General features: G+C 45.8%; 1 protein-coding gene and 1 pseudogene across 1 annotated transcript; both read left to right on the plus strand.

The window, feature by feature from the left end:
• Window positions 1-572: 572 nt before the first annotated feature.
• On the plus strand, window positions 573-16977 carry GNAT1 (G protein subunit alpha transducin 1). Its single transcript, XM_066617945.1, has 9 exons — window positions 573-678; window positions 2816-2858; window positions 3772-3913; window positions 4564-4721; window positions 5876-6004; window positions 11522-11651; window positions 12397-12550; window positions 16131-16327; window positions 16862-16977. Exons 1-8 carry the CDS (start codon window positions 573-575, stop codon window positions 16319-16321), a joined length of 1053 nt encoding a protein of 350 aa, XP_066474042.1. The 3' UTR covers window positions 16322-16327; window positions 16862-16977.
• Window positions 16430-16549, plus strand: LOC136642477 (5S ribosomal RNA; annotated as a pseudogene).
• Window positions 16978-17218: the final 241 nt, after the last annotated feature.

Raw genomic sequence — 17218 nt, forward strand, 5'->3', positions numbered from 1 at the left:
CACTGTGATAACAGTACTTAGAGAACTCTGACACAAGCAGATCTTCTCCAGACCTAACTCTACTTTTTCAGCTACAGCAGAAGAAACAAGGAATGACTGTGTGGAGGAAGGAAGGGAGATGCCTTTATAAAGTGCTGATGCTTCCCTTTAGATAGAGAGCAGATGAAAACTGGAAACTGCTGAGTTTAGCATGGAGAGAGATTTGAGGGGGCTTTAACAGCATTAAGCTGCTGAGCACAGCAAACCAGATTAAAATAAAGGGGAGGCTTTGTTGAATGTATTTCACCTGGCCCTTATTCACCTGTCCTTGCTTCACATTGGGCAGTTCTGAGCACCTGATTCCCATGGGTAGTAAAACCCCCCTGAACCAGAAAGTGACTGATGTTGGAAAGAGGTTGGAGCAACAGTCGATGCAGAAACATTTCAGAGAAGCAGGCCCAAGAAGCCTTTGCCTGGGATGAAACTGGGTGAGATAAAAAGGGCACAGCAGAGCAAAAGCTCTGGAGTTTCCAGGGGGCTGCCTTCGGATTCCCCTTCTTTTGCAGAACAAAAAGCATAGGAGCAACTGGAAAATGGGTGCCGGTGCTAGTGCTGAAGAAAAGCACTCCCGTGAGCTAGAGAAGAAGTTGAAGGAAGATGGTGAGAAGGAGGCCAGGGTGGTCAAGCTACTGCTTCTTGGTAAGTGTACCCCCTCTGCAAGTTACTAAGGCTTGTCCCACACCGTAAGTCTGCTCACTGTGCTGTGAATTACTTATTTTCCCCCTCCCTTCTTGGCACAGTGCTGTATCTGTGGAACATCTGGGTCAGGGTGAGGATATGTGCTCATTCTGGGTTGAAATGGAACAGATCTGCAGTACAATGGTGACCTGGAAGGTCTTGTGCCCTGTCATCACCCAGAAAGGCAATGTGGAACCCAGAGATATAACTATGCAATTCTATAGCTGCATTTACTGTACAGACTTTGTACAAAACAGGTGGTGCTAAATAATGCTTCAGCTGTAGTCCTGCAAGGATGGTAGAGGCACAGAAAAATATCCATGTAGAAAGAGACAATTAAAAGAGGCACATCTAACCACATCAGCTGAGATTTTGATGTCTCTGGAACTGGAGCTTGTGGTGTCTCAGTTACTGTGTCTGGGTTGTATCCTTAGAAATAGGAGCTCTGTGCTCAAGATCTGCCTGGAGCATTGCTCCTTCACTGGTTTAAAATAACCTTCCTCTTGCTGATACTGTGACATACTTCCAATTGCCCAAACTGTAATTACTATTGAACTTACCCAATCCTTTTGAGGACCTATGGCAGCAGATCTTGTGATCCAGTGCTGTAAGTTCTGAGCCAGTGTTGCAAAAGTCGTACTGCTGTCATGCACTGCAGGACCAGCAGTGCAAATGGCTGGAAGATCACCCAGCCCAAGTCAGAGCAGAAAAGGTGGCAGCAGGGGCAGTTCAGGGGAGGGTGGGGGTGGAGAGTGACCTGAAATGCTGGATGGATTGGATTGGGCTGCCCAAATTAGATTTATGGAGTTACAGGAAACATTGATGAATCTAATTTGTGCCCAATATTCGACACAACCACAGAAGAGTAAGCTTGCCACCTTTCTCTGGATTCAAATCCAGGTTTGAATCCAGTAACAGGATCCAGTAACTACCATGGTAAAGGTTCTCATCTGGCAAAGGCCTGACTGTTTAGAGTTGCAACTCCACTGCATTGTGGAATTGCACTGTTCTTATAATGCTGGTGTGTGTGTGTGTGTATGTGTTAGAGAGAGAGAGAGAGAGAGAGAGAGAGAGAGAGATGCAAGTCAATGACTAAGGGCTAATGGCTCCAAGAGCAATAGGCATATAAAGATCCTATGGAACAGATAAAAATGATAGTAGAAGAATAAGATTGTGTGTTTGTTCAGTCATTTATACTCTTTTTATAGCAGTTATGGCTGCACCATTCAGTCACTTTGTCCCAGAAATCTGAAGAGTATTCTCACCAGCAGCATCAGGGGGAGTTCACACTGGCATTGTTATAAGGGTCCTGTTTCCCTCTTTTACATCTCTTTCGGGGTTGGTTCAATGGCATGCTGCCTGGTCCTTATAGAGGTAAATCTGTTCAGCATTTTAACTGGTTGCCTTCTGTGCAGCACAAGTTAGCCAGCCCCAAACTCGCAACGGTACTTGTGGCGTCTTTGTCACTCAGTGTGCCTGCACCGCTCCCTTCTCTGGGAACTATGTTTCTAAGCTGCCTGTGTCCCAGATCTCATTATCTCTGCAACAGAGGTGAGCAATCTTAAGCCATTTTCACAAAATCTTTTTGGGTTGGATAATCCCCCACAGCAAAACCTGCTGCAACAGAAACATCCTGAATGGGAGCTCATGAGCCTGGTGATAGTCTGAGGACCAGCCGAGGACCAGCCTTGACCCTTCTAGACCTGTCTTGTCACCTCTGACTGGCAGTAGTTCCCTAGAGGGGCTCAGACTGAGGTTGCTCCCAGCTAAATTCCTTGCACTAGATGTTGCAGAGATTGAATCTGGAACCTTCTAGGTGCAAGATATATGCTCCAGTACTGCTCTATGGCTCTGTCCCTCCATGATCTAAACATTAGAATGAGTTCACTACAGTTTGAAGTGGAATAGAAAACTAGAGGAGCTAAAAATTAGTCACACATGTTTACAGGTTTGGACATGGATGGTAAGCATGAATCAGTAGATGGTTTCCTTAGATTTTCCAATAGGGCACCTGATGTGGAGTTTGGTCTGGAGATGGAACTAGCTTTCTGAGAAAGATACCATTTAATCTCTTTCCTTTCCATTCTTGTTCCAACAGGCGCTGGAGAATCTGGCAAAAGCACCATTGTCAAACAAATGAAGTGAGTGTTTGAGCTGGCAGTATTTCCTAGCCCTCCCCTGCAGCACTCTTCAAAGAGTGATGGTGCAAGTATGCTAATAGGACTTCCTTGACAGAGAGACATCATGGCATGTCATTATGTCTTGATAATTATGACAATCTTCATTTCACTCCCATTAGGAAGGGACCAAGAATGCCAGTGAACTCTGGGACCTTTCTGTAGCTGCTGCTTTCATGTCCTGTTTCTAGGCTTCCCAGAGGCACCTGGTTGGCCACTGAGGGAAATAGGATCTGCTGTACTAGATGGGTTTTGGCCTGTTCCAGCAGGCACTTATGTTCTTACGAATCAGGGATTACCCATAAGACCTCTTCTGGACTTACAGCACACACGCAGGGGCTTCTTTAGCTATCTCTGCAGTTCCCTCCTCGTGCAAAGGCTCTGTCCCCACCAACTGGGAATACGAGTTCAAGATTTGCTTTGGGCTCAAGTCCTGACAGCTTCCAGGGCAACCAGCTCGTGAGAACTTCTAGATCAAGGGTGTCAAACTCATTTCATACAGCAGGCTGAATAGCATTCATGTGTTTGCTGGGGGCAGGCTGAATAGCATTCATGTGTTTGCTGGGGGCCGAAAGTGATGTCATTGGGCAGAAAGTGATGTCATTAAAAAGGTCAAAACCAGAATAAGCACTCTGTTCTTGTTTAGGAACTCATTTGCTGCAAATGAAGATGAGAAAATGCACAGATCTGGATCGTATTTCAAGATATGAGCGAGCCCCATAATCATGCGGGCCACACTTTCAGCAGTGACACTTCAGCTTTGCTGAGCAGCTGAGAGCCTGAGGGTCAGATAAAAAGCTTCTGCAGGCTGCATCCAGCCCCCGGGCCTTATGTTTGACACCCCTGTTCTAGGTGAATTTCTTCTTCTTTCTTACAGAATTATCCACCAGGATGGTTACTCTTTAGAGGAGTGTTTGGAATTCATCTCCATTATCTACAGCAACACCTTGCAATCTATGTTGGCCATTGTAAGGGCCATGAGCACATTCAACATCCAATTTGGAGACTCAGCCAGGCAGGTGAGTCACTGGGAATGCAACTCTTCTTTATTGTTGCTATGTAGTAGTAGTAGTAGTAGTAATTATTTCTTAAGGATTAAAAAAAACCCAAATTGCCAGGCAATATAAAAGCGTAGAATTAAAAATATGTAGATGATGGTGATTATTTATGTTATTTTTAAATAAAAAAAGTTCACAAAGTGGTTTTACATGGCTAAATATTTTTTTATTTAAAAGAGAGTATAGCAATAAAATAGAATCAAAACAACACAACCCCACCTTCAGGGTTACCGTATATAGTAAGCACATGAGGAAATGAAAGGGGAAGGAGTAAGGGAAAGTAATGCAGTAGAAAGATACTAAATTAAAATACTTCTGTTAGCTGCAAAAGGCATGGGAAATAAATGTTTTGATGTGATTCTAAAGAGAAGAAGTTTGTACAAATATCTGGGGGCAATGAGTTCCAAAGTTGGAATAACAAAGAAAATTGTCAGAGACATGAAACAGATGTAATCTTTTGTCTAAGGAAAACATTGGTACCAGAGGAATGCAGGGCTCTCAGAAGCAGTGCATGAAAAGAGATCTTCTTTGTGCTGTCAGCATGGGGGGGGGGGAGAAGTGGAGAAGTGGCATCTCATCCCACTGAGACCCATCTTCTCTCTCAATTGAAGGATGATTCCCGGAAGCTGCTACATTTAGCTGATACCATTGACGAGGGCACCATGCCCAAGGAGATGTCCGACATCATCTGCCGACTCTGGGAGGACACGGGCATCCAGGCTTGCTTTGAGAGGGCCTCAGAGTACCAGCTGAATGACTCAGCGGGCTAGTAGGAGCCCTTTGGTTGTACCCCCTGTTGTAGAGTCCAGAGATTGTGTGAGAGAATTGTCATGAGTATGCAAGATGATCCCTGGTCTAAATGGCACAGCAGAAACTTGTTAGATACACCAGTATTCGGTATACATCCTTGCCCACATTTGGTGACCATTTTTGAATCCTGCTGAGGGCAGTTTGCCTATCACTTATTACCACCAATGAAGTCGTTGCATGTTGTTATACAGTTGTGTTCTTCAGAATGGCCCTGTTCCCTAAAGCAGGTGCCACAGCATGGAAGGCATGGCCCACCCAAGACCTCCTGATGCCAAATGCTTCCCTGCTTACCTGTTGATGTGACAGCCTCTGCTTCTCCCCCTCTCCAGTGCTCTAACTCAGCACTCTCCTCTCCTCCACATTTCTTCTTTTCTGTCTCCCTCTTCCTTTTCCAGTTCAGGGAGTGGAAGAAACAGTGGAAGCAAGTAGGCAGACAGAACCGGGCACCCTCCCCCGCCAATCTGCTGCCTGAGGCAATTACTTCAGTTGGCCTCATGAACGGTTTGGACCTGATATAAGGCCAAGGAGAACAGCCTTGTGCATGGGCAATGTTTGGCAACTTGCACACTGCTCGCAAGGGGCTTTCCCCTCCCAACCCAAGGGGATACTGCACCCAAGGCCACCCTCCCACTGCCACCCCTCTCACATTGGAGGCTGTGTGTACCCCCTTGCTTTGGTAGAGCAGTGCTGATATGGTGGGAACAGTGGCTGTCATCACTTTGGCCCATCAGTTGCTACTCCCAAAAGTGAGGGGTGGGAGAGAGAGAGAGAACGTACAGCAGCAGCCCATTTGCGCTTCCTGCCACCACCTCTTCTCACTTGCAGAGATGGAAGCATGAAGGCTTAGAAGGCAGGAGAAATATCTTTTCCTCTTCCTTACAAGAAATCTTAAAGAGCACTGTTGTTCTTTCTGACATAAGGGTGAGGCGCCTTGGGTCCCTGTGGGGAGAAAGGTAGGATATAAATAAAGTTAATAATAAGTCGTGAGAGTTAGAACTAATCATTATTATGTCGACAAACTGGGATGCAAGAATTTTGACCACCCATTTTGCAGGTCAGAATCCTCCCAGGGCTAATTCACACCACAGACCCTACACTATTCTACATTCACAGTTATCTTAGTGACCTGCCTCGGCTGGTGACTCCTGGATATGTCCCTACAGAGCAGGATGTTCTCCGCTCCAGAGTCAAGACTACTGGCATCATTGAAACCCAGTTTTCCTTCAAGGACCTCAACTTCAGGTATTGTACAGTTTGGGGCTGATGGATACCCTACTAATGTGGGAATTCATTTGGGTCATGCATGCCACGCAGCTACAGCAATAAACTAACTGGTGGAGCACAATGATTGAAAAAAAGTGATCAAAATTTGCCATTTCAAATCTCATCTCATCCTCAGATTGTTACGTGAAAATCCTCTTTTTCCTTTTAAGTTGTGATTTTATATCTGGTTATAGGCCAAACTTCTCACAGGCCCAATTTCCAAAAACCCAGGTAAAAGTCACAAGTTTACACAATCTCCACCTCTCCATGCACACAGCAACAAAGACTTTAACAACAACGTCTAAGGAGTAAATCGTTGCTTAAGTGTCTCCTATGGTTGTATTGTTTGGATCAATCACTGTGTATTGTGGGTTTCCCCAGCCAGGGAAGCCAGCCATTAGACCCATTGAATTTTGCTGATATGCTGATAGGGGACATCCTGACCCCGAACACCCTGGTGGGTGGCAGTTCTCCCTCAGCACAGCGCCCAGCCCATTTCAGGCAGGAAAACCCTTCTTTTAAGAGAGGGCTGGGTGGCACATGCTCTCTCTCTCTCTGGCTGCCCCTCCAAGGCAGAGGTCCTCCTCCCAGGACTTCCCCCCCCCCCATCCATCTGCTCCTCAGGACAGGTAACTATTTTGCGTTCTGGAACTCTTTCCCCTCTTTCTTTCCCACCTATTTCTCTCCTTCTCCCCCCATCTTTAGTTAGCAACGGGTTTAGCAGACCAGGGACCCCTAAAATCCTTCCCTACAAATGTCCCTTTTCCTAATTTCCTCGGATGCGCCAAATACATGTCAAACGCAACCACCATAAGCTAGGTACACTTTATAATCTTTTATTATAAGTCATCTTTCTCCCAGTCTCCTCCTTAAGCTAAAAAGGGAATTTCTCTGCATTACGCCAGCTTGGTATCCAGCCTGTGGTCCTGAAGTTTCCAATAAGGGCAGTGTACAAATTCCCCTAAACAAAACAGCCCTCTTTTGGTAACAAGATGTGCTAGATGGCCTGAGCTCCACTCCAAACTCTTCCATTTACAATGCTGCTGTGTGGACTACAGAGACAATGCACGTGAAGGCCTTTGGGCACTTAGGAAAAAGCAGATTATAAACATTAGTTGTTATGGCTCTCATGGGAGAAGAAGATAGCAGTAGGAGCTAGTCATGATCATATTTGGTTTGTCACTGTGTGTGGTTGGTTATGTTACCTGGTGTGCTTTTCAGAAGATGCAAGAACATGCACACCCAGGAGAAATCTATTTCATGTTCTGGGACCCTGTGCAGTGGCCAATGGCACAGCTCAATGGTTTGTCAGGAAAGAAAGAGAGATGTGAGGGTGAAAGTACAGCAAACTTTTATTGTGCAGATAATTTTATGAATGCAGGGAAGGGGGATCAAAATAAAAGCAGTTCAGTGTTTAGAGTCAGACTAACGCAAAATGGAAGAGGCATTAAGTTATCCTTTTGCCCACAAACAAGGAAGATAGAGCAGATTTGTGGGTTGATGGCTGTGTAAAGGACCAAGATTACCAGTCCATTTCTGCTGTTTTGTGTGCATTGCATAGCAGGAGTCACAGGACTAGAAAGCTGAGAACAAGAGATCTCCTGGGTTGGAAGTTGGATGCAAGAGGTAGAAAAGGCATAAAGCAAACCTAAAGGACAGGCTGTAGCCATGGCTCAGTTCAAGAAAGGAAGCAGGACCAGGGAGCCAAAACTGCTTTCCCTTGCTGCAAGGCAGCCTCTACCAGCTCTGATGGTTTTGTGTCATCCCTCAGCCCTGTAGATACCATTCAAAATGAGAAGACTAGCAGGAGTCTGGAGGGATTATGATTAATGAATTTATGAATGAATAGAGCCAACGTATAACACTGGGGCTGGTACAGGATGGAGGAAAAGGGATCAAATCTGAAATGTCATGTGTGTTTAGGTGCAGCTCAGTTATGTGTTCCTGTCTGTCTATTTTGATATGTTCAGTTTCTGCTTGTGAGGATTTAGCACTCCCTAAGGCTACACAGTGAAAATGACAGAACTCCAGTTTGGTTTTTTTCCCCCTTTTCAAAGCTTGCTATTAAAACCACTCCTTTTCTGCTGGTGCACTTTTCTCCTTTCTTTGCAATTTCAAAGCTGAGAAACGAGCAGGTGAACATGGTATGAATTAAGGGGAAGAGAAATAACTTGATGCAGGAGAAAACTTATGAGAGCTCTGAATACATTTCAGATTAAGGCCAGGATGGCAGTACAGCCCAAGACAACCCACCACCTGAACTCTTCCTCCCAATTCTGCTACCTATTTATGCTATTCCATCATCACCCCCTATGCCCACCAGCACATCTGCAGTATCACATGAATGCACCACTCCAGCATTCACTAGATCTTATGCATGCATGTGCCTACACCATGTCCCTTGCAAGCACACACCATTGATGGTGTGTGATCTAGGGCAGTGTGGCCCCTCTAATGGTTACCGGCAGGAACGGCTTACCTCTGTCATCTCTGATGTGTCCATCTCTGCCACCACTTTTTCTAATGTGGCTGGCAAGTGACTTTAGAGGAAGAGGCGGCAAGACATCCCCAACCCTTGAGAATACAAGAAGAGGCTGGGGGCTTGTCACTAGGCAAGCACAGGTGGGTGTAGGGTTCAGGACACCTTTTCACTAGCTAGCTGCCTGGTCCAGCCTGCCATCAGAAAACATTAAGCCATTTCTGCCCAACATTGCATATACCCAGCAGGGACCAAATGTGGGCCAGACAAAAATGGGTTAAACTGGCCTCATTGCTGGGCTAGTCCTGTAGGATGACTTGTGTAGTGAGGGAAGGAAAGTGGAATGGTAAGTAGCCTGGTCAGCTTAGTTCTTGACTTCGGGCAGAAGACCTCGGGCAGATACCGCTGCCCGAACGGCCCCTCCTAACCGAGGAGTTAAGTCAGATAGAGGTTAAAAGAGAAGATGTTTCAGACCTCATTGATAAATTAAAGATCAATAAGTCACCGGGCCCTGATGGCATACACCCAAGGGTTATTAAGGAATTGAAGAATGAAGTTGCAGATCTCTTGACTAAGATATGCAACTTGTCCCTCAAAACAGCCACGGTACCAGAAGATTGGAGGATAGCAAATGTCACGCCTATTTTTAAAAAGGGAAAGAGGGGGGACCCGGGAAACTATAGGCCGGTCAGCCTAACATCCATACCGGGTAAGATGGTGGAATGCCTCATCAAAGATAGGATCTCAAAACACATAGACGAACAGGCCTTGCTGAGGGAGAGTCAGCATGGCTTCTGTAAGGGTAAGTCTTGCCTCACGAACCTTATAGAATTCTTTGAAAAGGTCAACAGGCATGTGGATGTGGGAGAACCCGTGGACATTATATATCTGGACTTTCAGAAGGCATTTGACACGGTCCCTCACCAAAGGCTACTGAAAAAACTCCACAGTCAGGGAATTAGAGGACAGGTCCTCTCGTGGATTGAGAACTGGTTGGAGGCCAGGAAGCAGAGAGTGGGTGTCAATGGGCAATTTTCACAATGGAGAGAGGTGAAAAGCGGTGTGCCCCAAGGATCTGTCCTGGGACCGGTGCTTTTCAACCTCTTCATAAATGACCTGGAGACAGGGTTGAGCAGTGAAGTGGCTAAGTTTGCAGACGACACCAAACTTTTCCAAGTGGTAAAGACCAGAAGTGATTGTGAGGAGCTCCAGAAGGATCTCTCCAGACTGGCAGAATGGGCAGCAAAATGGCAGATGCGCTTCAATGTCAGTAAGTGTAAAGTCATGCACATTGGGGCAAAAAATCAAAACTTTAGATATAGGCTGATGGGTTCTGAGCTGTCTGTGACAGATCAGGAGAGAGATCTTGGGGTGGTGGTGGACAGGTCGATGAAAGTGTCGACCCAATGTGCGGCGGCAGTGAAGAAGGCCAATTCTATGCTTGGGATCATTAGGAAGGGTATTGAGAACAAAACGGCTAATATTATAATGCCGTTGTACAAATCGATGGTAAGGCCACACCTGGAGTATTGTGTCCAGTTCTGGTCGCCGCATCTCAAAAAAGACATAGTGGAAATGGAAAAGGTGCAAAAGAGAGCGACTAAGATGATTATGGGGCTGGGGCACCTTCCTTATGAGGAAAGGCTACGGCGTTTGGGCCTCTTCAGCCTAGAAAAGAGACGCTTGAGGGGGGACATGATTGAGACATACAAAATTATGCAGGGGATGGACAGAGTGGATAGGGAGATGCTCTTTACACTCTCACATAATACCAGAACCAGGGGACATCCACTAAAATTGAGTGTTGGGCGGGTTAGGACAGACAAAAGAAAATATTTCTTTACTCAGCGCGTGGTCAGTCTGTGGAACTCCTTGCCACAAGATGTGGTGCTGGCGTCTAGCCTAGACGCCTTTAAAAGGGGATTGGACGAGTTTCTGGAGGAAAAATCCATTATGGGGTACAAGCCATGATGTGTATGCGCAACCTCCTGATTTTAGGAATGGGTTAAGTCAGAATGCCAGATGCAAGGGAGGGCACCAGGACGAGGTCTCTTGTTATCTGGTGTGCTCCCTGGGGCATTTGGTGGGCCGCTGTGAGATACGGGAAGCTGGACTAGATGGGCCTATGGCCTGATCCAGTGGGGCTGTTCTTATGTTCTTATGTTCTTATGACTTGGGGGGTGGGTGGGGGGTGGGAAAGGGCTGTTCCTACATTATACCTTCCCTTCAGAAGAAGGTGCCTTGGGGCTCCCTTAGCTGCCCTACCTCTGTAGGATGTCCCATGGTCGTCTTCCCATATTAACTACCCTTGGTAATCCAGCACAACCCCATAGCATGTAGCAGGATGGACCTAAGACTATGGAGATACGTAAATACTCATCAGCCCAACCTAATGGACAATTCTTCCTCTACACCAGTGGTATTCAACCTTTTTCATGCCACGACCCTAATAAATAAAGAATGAGGCTGGGGACCCACCATTGATCCCACTCCCCTCCTGGGATCTGAGCTGCCCACCCCCGATCCTGTCACCACACACCCCTACTCAGGCTGACAGCTAACCACACCTACTGTGTTCAGGCTGTGATACAGCCAGGCCCGCCGGCTTGACCTCCCCAGGGGGATGTGTACCTGGTGAGGATGACACAGGAATGCTAGGCCAGGCAGCATGCAGGGTAAGGCTGGGCAAGTCCAGACAAAGATGAAGGGGCCCAAGTGCTGGTGGCAGCACTGGTAGCCTTATCCTGTGCACACTTGCTCCATAAGCCCAAGGGGGATGTCTACTAAGTCTGCTTTTGACTTCCAGACTAGTACTCCCCAGACCACAACCCCACAAATGAGGCTTCATGGCCCCATTGGGGTTCCAACCCCAAGGCTGAAAAAATTGCTGTACACCCATGGTAAGGGTAGTGTGTTGTGTCTTGATAGGTCACAATAGACGTCTAGCTTTTCAGTAGCACATTGAGGTACCATTGAGCAAGGTTTCTTAGAGCTTGTCCTCTTTAACTTCCTGGCAGGATGTTTGATGTGGGGGGCCAGCGCTCAGAACGCAAAAAGTGGATTCACTGTTTCGAAGGAGTCACTTGCATCATCTTTATTGCTGCGCTCAGTGCCTATGACATGGTCCTGGTGGAAGATGATGAGGTGGTAAGTTGTGCCCCAATTCCCTTTAGACTGCCAATGAACCATAGAACTAAGACTGGCCTAGCTGTTGAACGCAGCACAGTAGAGGCTTCGGGAAACGGTTCCTGCAACTCTTTAAGGAGAGATTAGATGTGCTGTTCAATATGGCCTCATTGCATGGAAACCATTCAGAGGAAAAGACTTGCTAGCCAAATCCAATCAGGAGGGACATGACTCTTGAGTCACAAACCACATGACTCTTGCAGTAGAAGATGAATAACTGTTCAGAGCAAGGCTTGGAGGGCCGGCCTATCCAGGAAGGCTTTTTCTGCTCTGTGAGCTGAGGTCACTAGCATCTTTGCAAAGGAGAGAGTTACAAACCCTTAAGTTGTTTTGGAGTTAATGCCGCTTTGCAGACCTGTGTGTAAAACACAGCTGGGATCAAGAGGTCTGCTAAAGCAATAATAGGTCACTTCATGATCTCAGGATCCTCTTCCTATCCACTTCCCAGCAAATCTGCCATGGGCAGAATTGAAATGTATGTATTTAAAATATTTTACACTGCCTTTCTTCCTGATTATCAAGGAGGATACTGCCTAAGGTAGCACTGTTTGCCCAATACAGTGTGCCTTTAAGAACTGTATAGAAAAGAAGTGTGTGTGGGGGGGTGGGTGAAAAGTAAAGGAGCTAAGTTTTATTAAGTTTGGTAACACTAGACTAGGGTACCAGCTGAAATCAAATGGCTCTTTGGCTGGGTTTTTCATTCTAGAATCGCATGCATGAAAGTCTGCACCTCTTCAACAGTATCTGCAACCACCGTTACTTTGCAACCACCTCCATTGTTCTTTTCCTCAACAAGAAAGATGTTTTTCAGGGAAAGATCAAGAAGACCCATCTCAGCATCTGCTTTCCAGATTATGATGGTGAGTTTCCAACATGCAACCTATGTGTGTTTGTGGATGTAGTTGAGGGTAATATGGAGGGGGGGGGGAAATTATACTATAAGTGTTTGGAAAGTACATGATAGGTGGCAGGGACAGAGAGAAGGAAATTGATTTGTTCATTTATTTGAAAGTGCTTCCAGGAGACTAAAAGCTGAACATTAGAAACGTTGGCTGGTCCTGAAGCAGTCCAGCACTGTATTGTGTGAGCATCAAGGGAGAAAAGAGAACCTTGCATGCATTTAGATGAATTCAAGAGAGGAAGTAAATGAGCAGCAATTCTCCCCCCCCCCCACCTCCGGTGCCTCTACCCCAGGAAAAGTGGCATAATAAGAGTTGCAATATCCTCGTCAAACAGGTTCTAACTGTTCTTTATCTCTCTGAGGGCTCATTTATTTTGTTGACTATTTGTTAGAAGGATTTTTATTCCACCATGCCTTTAAAGTTTGCAGCACCTCACAACATGAAAAATACAAAACCATTAAAAACATCTAATATTTCTTCTAATATTGCTGTCTCTGCTATAGAAGTCTAGTGGTTTGAAACCAGCATGCCAGAGAGTCTAACGGGAGTGTCCCATTTTTCAAAGCTTCTTATTAACTACTCCTTTTTTGCTGGTGCACTTTTCTCCTTTCTATGTAATTTCAATCCTGAGAAAGGAGCAGGCAAACAAGGCATAAAGGAAAGGACAAAAAAATAACTTAATGTAGGAGTAGCATCAACAACTCTACAGACTAAATGCTTAGCGTGAAAAAAAGGGTCAAAACTCAAAGGAAGGGCTATAAGAGAGGGGGTGAAGCAGGCTTCCCTAGGTAGAGACTTCCAAATTCTAGGTACAGCCATAGAGAAGGATCCCTTGTGTTTCAGGCAAGCAACACTCAGGCATTAGCAATGTGCAACAGGCAGCAGCAAGAGATCATTTCAAATAGACAGATGTATAAGAGAACGTGGTCCTTTTAGGGTTCCCAGTCTTTTTAGGGTATCCCAGCTTGGATAGGTCTTTCAAGGTCAAACTCAGCAATTTGAATTGGGCCTAGAAATGCATCAGAAGCCAGTGAAGCTGTTGCAACAAAGGAGTTAACGTGCTCTGATATGAGGATTCTGGATCTACTGAAGTTTTCAGATACTTTTCAAAAGCAAGCCCCCCCCCCCCCCATAGGCTGCATTGCAGTAATCCAGACATGATGCAGCTATGGTGTCCTCACCATGGCCATATCTGCATTCTCCAGCAATAGATGCAGCTGATTACATCACTTTAAGTAGGCAAAGGGATATCTAGACAAAGCTGCCACCTGGGCAGCCAGGTTCAAGGTCACTTCCCTAGACTGCACACTTGAGGTTTCGAGGGAAACACTGCCCCACCCAAGGCAGTTTGAATTCCTTTTCTCATATCAGCAGCTGTATACTGACCAGGTGCACATGTCTCTGGTCTGGACGAGATTCAGCACCTCTGCCCCCATTCAGTCTATTACTAATGCAAGTACTGACTGGTCCAGCATCTCAACAGCCTTCCTGGAAAAGGATAGGGGAGAGAACAATGGGTATCAGCCACATATTGAGAACACTATACTGCAAATCGCCAGCTGACCTTCACCAGGAGTTTCAGGTAGATGCCAAATGACATTTGGGGGGGGGGGGAGATGGACTCCTGTGGCAGGAACTAGAAACTTAAGGCTTTTGTTCTGGAAAACTGTTTATTTGGCAAACATTTATTGTATGAAGTAGGTGGAGTCTATTATTCACTCCCTTGGTGAGATGAGAAAATGACCTGCTGTGCTCTCTTGCCTTATCAAGTCAGTCAATGAATATATGTTGCAGCAAGATGGCAGCATTACCCTTTATTACAACAAATATATGTTGGAAAACAGGCCACTTGGGGGCCTCAAGGTTCTGTGAGAGAGAGAGCAGTCTTGCCTGCCACGTACACCAGAACTCAGTATCTCCAGCTGTCTTCCAAGGTGTGTATTTGTTGCTTTGATGCACTCCTGTCTGCTATCAGCCTATTACTTTGCACTTTGTTTAAACATTGCTTTTCTCTCTACCTGCCAATGCAGGCACTGCAGAGACAGGATGCATAGTCAAGACCAAATTGATTTTTGCATGATGACAGACACACAAGTCTTCTACTTAAAAAAAATAAAAATGAAAAGTAGTTGTTGCAAACTGCAGGGAAGAGTGAGATGTCACCGGCCATATCCTTGCTTCAAATTGCCCTACCATCTCTTCTTAATTCACAGGGGTAAGGTCCAAGGATGAAAGTAGCTGTGATGGTAGCAGAGCCCTTTGTTTAAATCTGGTTCTGCCCTTCCACTATATAGAGGAGGGGGTAGGGGGGAGAGTATGGTCTTCAGTGTAAAAGGGGCATCTCAATTCTAACCTTAGTCCTGATTAGCTTACCTCCCTGCAGTCTGGCCTGGAAGGTGCTCAATTCCTCCATACCAGCAGTGAGGCAGGCTGGGACAAAAGTGTTTGAGGCTACAGGGAGGTAAGCAGAAGGGGTTCAACTCCCCTCACCCATCCGGTCCTTCTGCTCTCCATGCTCTCTATAGACCTTCCCCATGCTATATGTGATTGGAGCAGACCAGAGAGTTTTCAACCAATGTTGCAATTGTATAATACATTGCAAATTTTAAAATAAAAACATGATGCTAAGAGGGCCACTACTGACCCTCACGGAGCCTTTGTGCCAATTAGTAAAAGGCACCCCTTCGTGCAGTCCACTCTGTGCCCCCAGGGCCACTCATCTTGCCAGCATGCAACCATCAGTGATTGCAATGGCACCCTCACTGTGCTGGCACTGCGTGGAAGTGACGTTCTACCAATAGCTCCTATGTGGAGACAACTGTAATCTCAAAGTATCATAAATAAACGAACAGGCCTCCTACTTACCTGCCTAGTCTGGCCCTTAGCATGAAGTTTGGGTTATTTTAGCCTTTGCAGGCCCTTAGGCAACTTACAGGGGCACACGTAATAAGGGACTCACCTAATAAAAACCATAGGTAACCCATGCTGGTCCATTAAAAAAAATCCCAATGTCACAGATGGACAATGCCTTTATTAGGATCAACGAAAACAACCAAGTTGTGAACAGCTCAGCTTCTGAGCTCTCCAAAACTCTTCATCAGGTTGGGTGGCAAAGCAAAGAAGGGGGGAGGGATTTGGATATGGCAAAAGGAAAAGGTCTGCAGCTTTTCAGTCTTAAAATGGAGTGTGAGAGTTGTGCAGATTATGGTGAGTTACCACCTCATAGCACCAGATTGATACAAATATCACAAAGTCATATACCTTTTTATTAAAAAAAAAAAAAAAAAAAAAAAAGCCCATTTGCACCCAAATTTTCATATGGCATTTGAAAGTCTGGAGCGTGATAGAAAGCTTACACCCTTTAACTGTGCCCCTTAAAGAGACCTATTTCCTTAGAAACAATTATGTACAGCTTTTATGTTTGTGAGTGGGTGAGGCAGGAGGTTTTATGTGGAAATAAGCAGAGTCGGAGCTCGCCATCAGTCTCTCATTGAAGCTGCTCCTTGATGCCCATCATCCAGCATCTGTGTCCATACAGGACCCAATACCTACGATGATGCAGGTGCCTACATCAAAGTGCAGTTTCTGGAGCTCAATATAAGGCGGGATGTGAAGGAAATCTACTCACACATGACCTGTGCCACTGACACACAGAATGTCAAGTTTGTCTTTGATGCCGTCACCGACATCATCATCAAGGAGAACTTGAAGGACTGTGGCCTCTTCTGACAGCAGGTGCGTTTGTTTCCTTGCCGTATGAAATAAACCAATCCACATTCCTAAATTCAGCTGACTTAATCTATTTAGCTAGATGCATTCTATTTTGTTGTTGGATATATTAGCAGCAATTGTTACCTTGCACATGCCTGATCTCGTCTGATCTCAGAAGCTAAGCAGGGTCAGGCCTGGTTAGTACCTGGATGGGAGACTGCCTGGGAATACCAGGTGCTATAGGCTTATACCATAGTCTTTCTAGACTGAAGGTTGCCAACCATTTGTATAGAACAAGGTAGACCAACAACAAGTTGGTCTACCTTGTTCCTAAGCAACAAAGGGAACTCTTGGCATCTTGGGGGTGTCCCTGCACAGATTCCAACTGACTGGCTCTTTGTCAGCTGAGAGGCCAAAGTGAGATGAACATGTGCCTAAATGGCAACAGAACATGCTGGGCATCCAGGGAGGAGATGCTGGCCCAGCATGCTCTCTATGAATGGTTGCTGACCTGGGCCTTAGTTCCTCACTCACAACATGCTTTGTCTGTTTTCACAGGTATCCCTGACCTTCTAGTTAAAAGCAGCGCTGCCGATTCAGCTGAATGTGAAAGAAAAGCAATCTCATTGCCCCAAGCTGATGCATTTATTCTCAATGCACAGATGCCAGCTGGAACAGTGACCCACGCATGGGAAAAGGCATTACTCCCTCATGAGCTAGTTGCAACAGCCAGCTTACTATCTCCTACAAAAAGGAACGTCAGTTCTTTGATGATTATCTGTTTAACCATCTGAAGCCTCTGAGGCAGTGTGAGAGCCACCTGTGCGGCCTTCCCTCTCATAATGGACCTGACAAGCTTTTTTTTTTTTTTTTAAATTACCCCTTGTCTTTAGCAAGGTACACCTTATATGCTGT

This window comes from Tiliqua scincoides, chromosome 2 (genome assembly GCF_035046505.1).
Source record: "Tiliqua scincoides isolate rTilSci1 chromosome 2, rTilSci1.hap2, whole genome shotgun sequence".
In the NCBI taxonomy this organism is placed as follows: Eukaryota; Metazoa; Chordata; class Lepidosauria; order Squamata; family Scincidae; genus Tiliqua; species Tiliqua scincoides.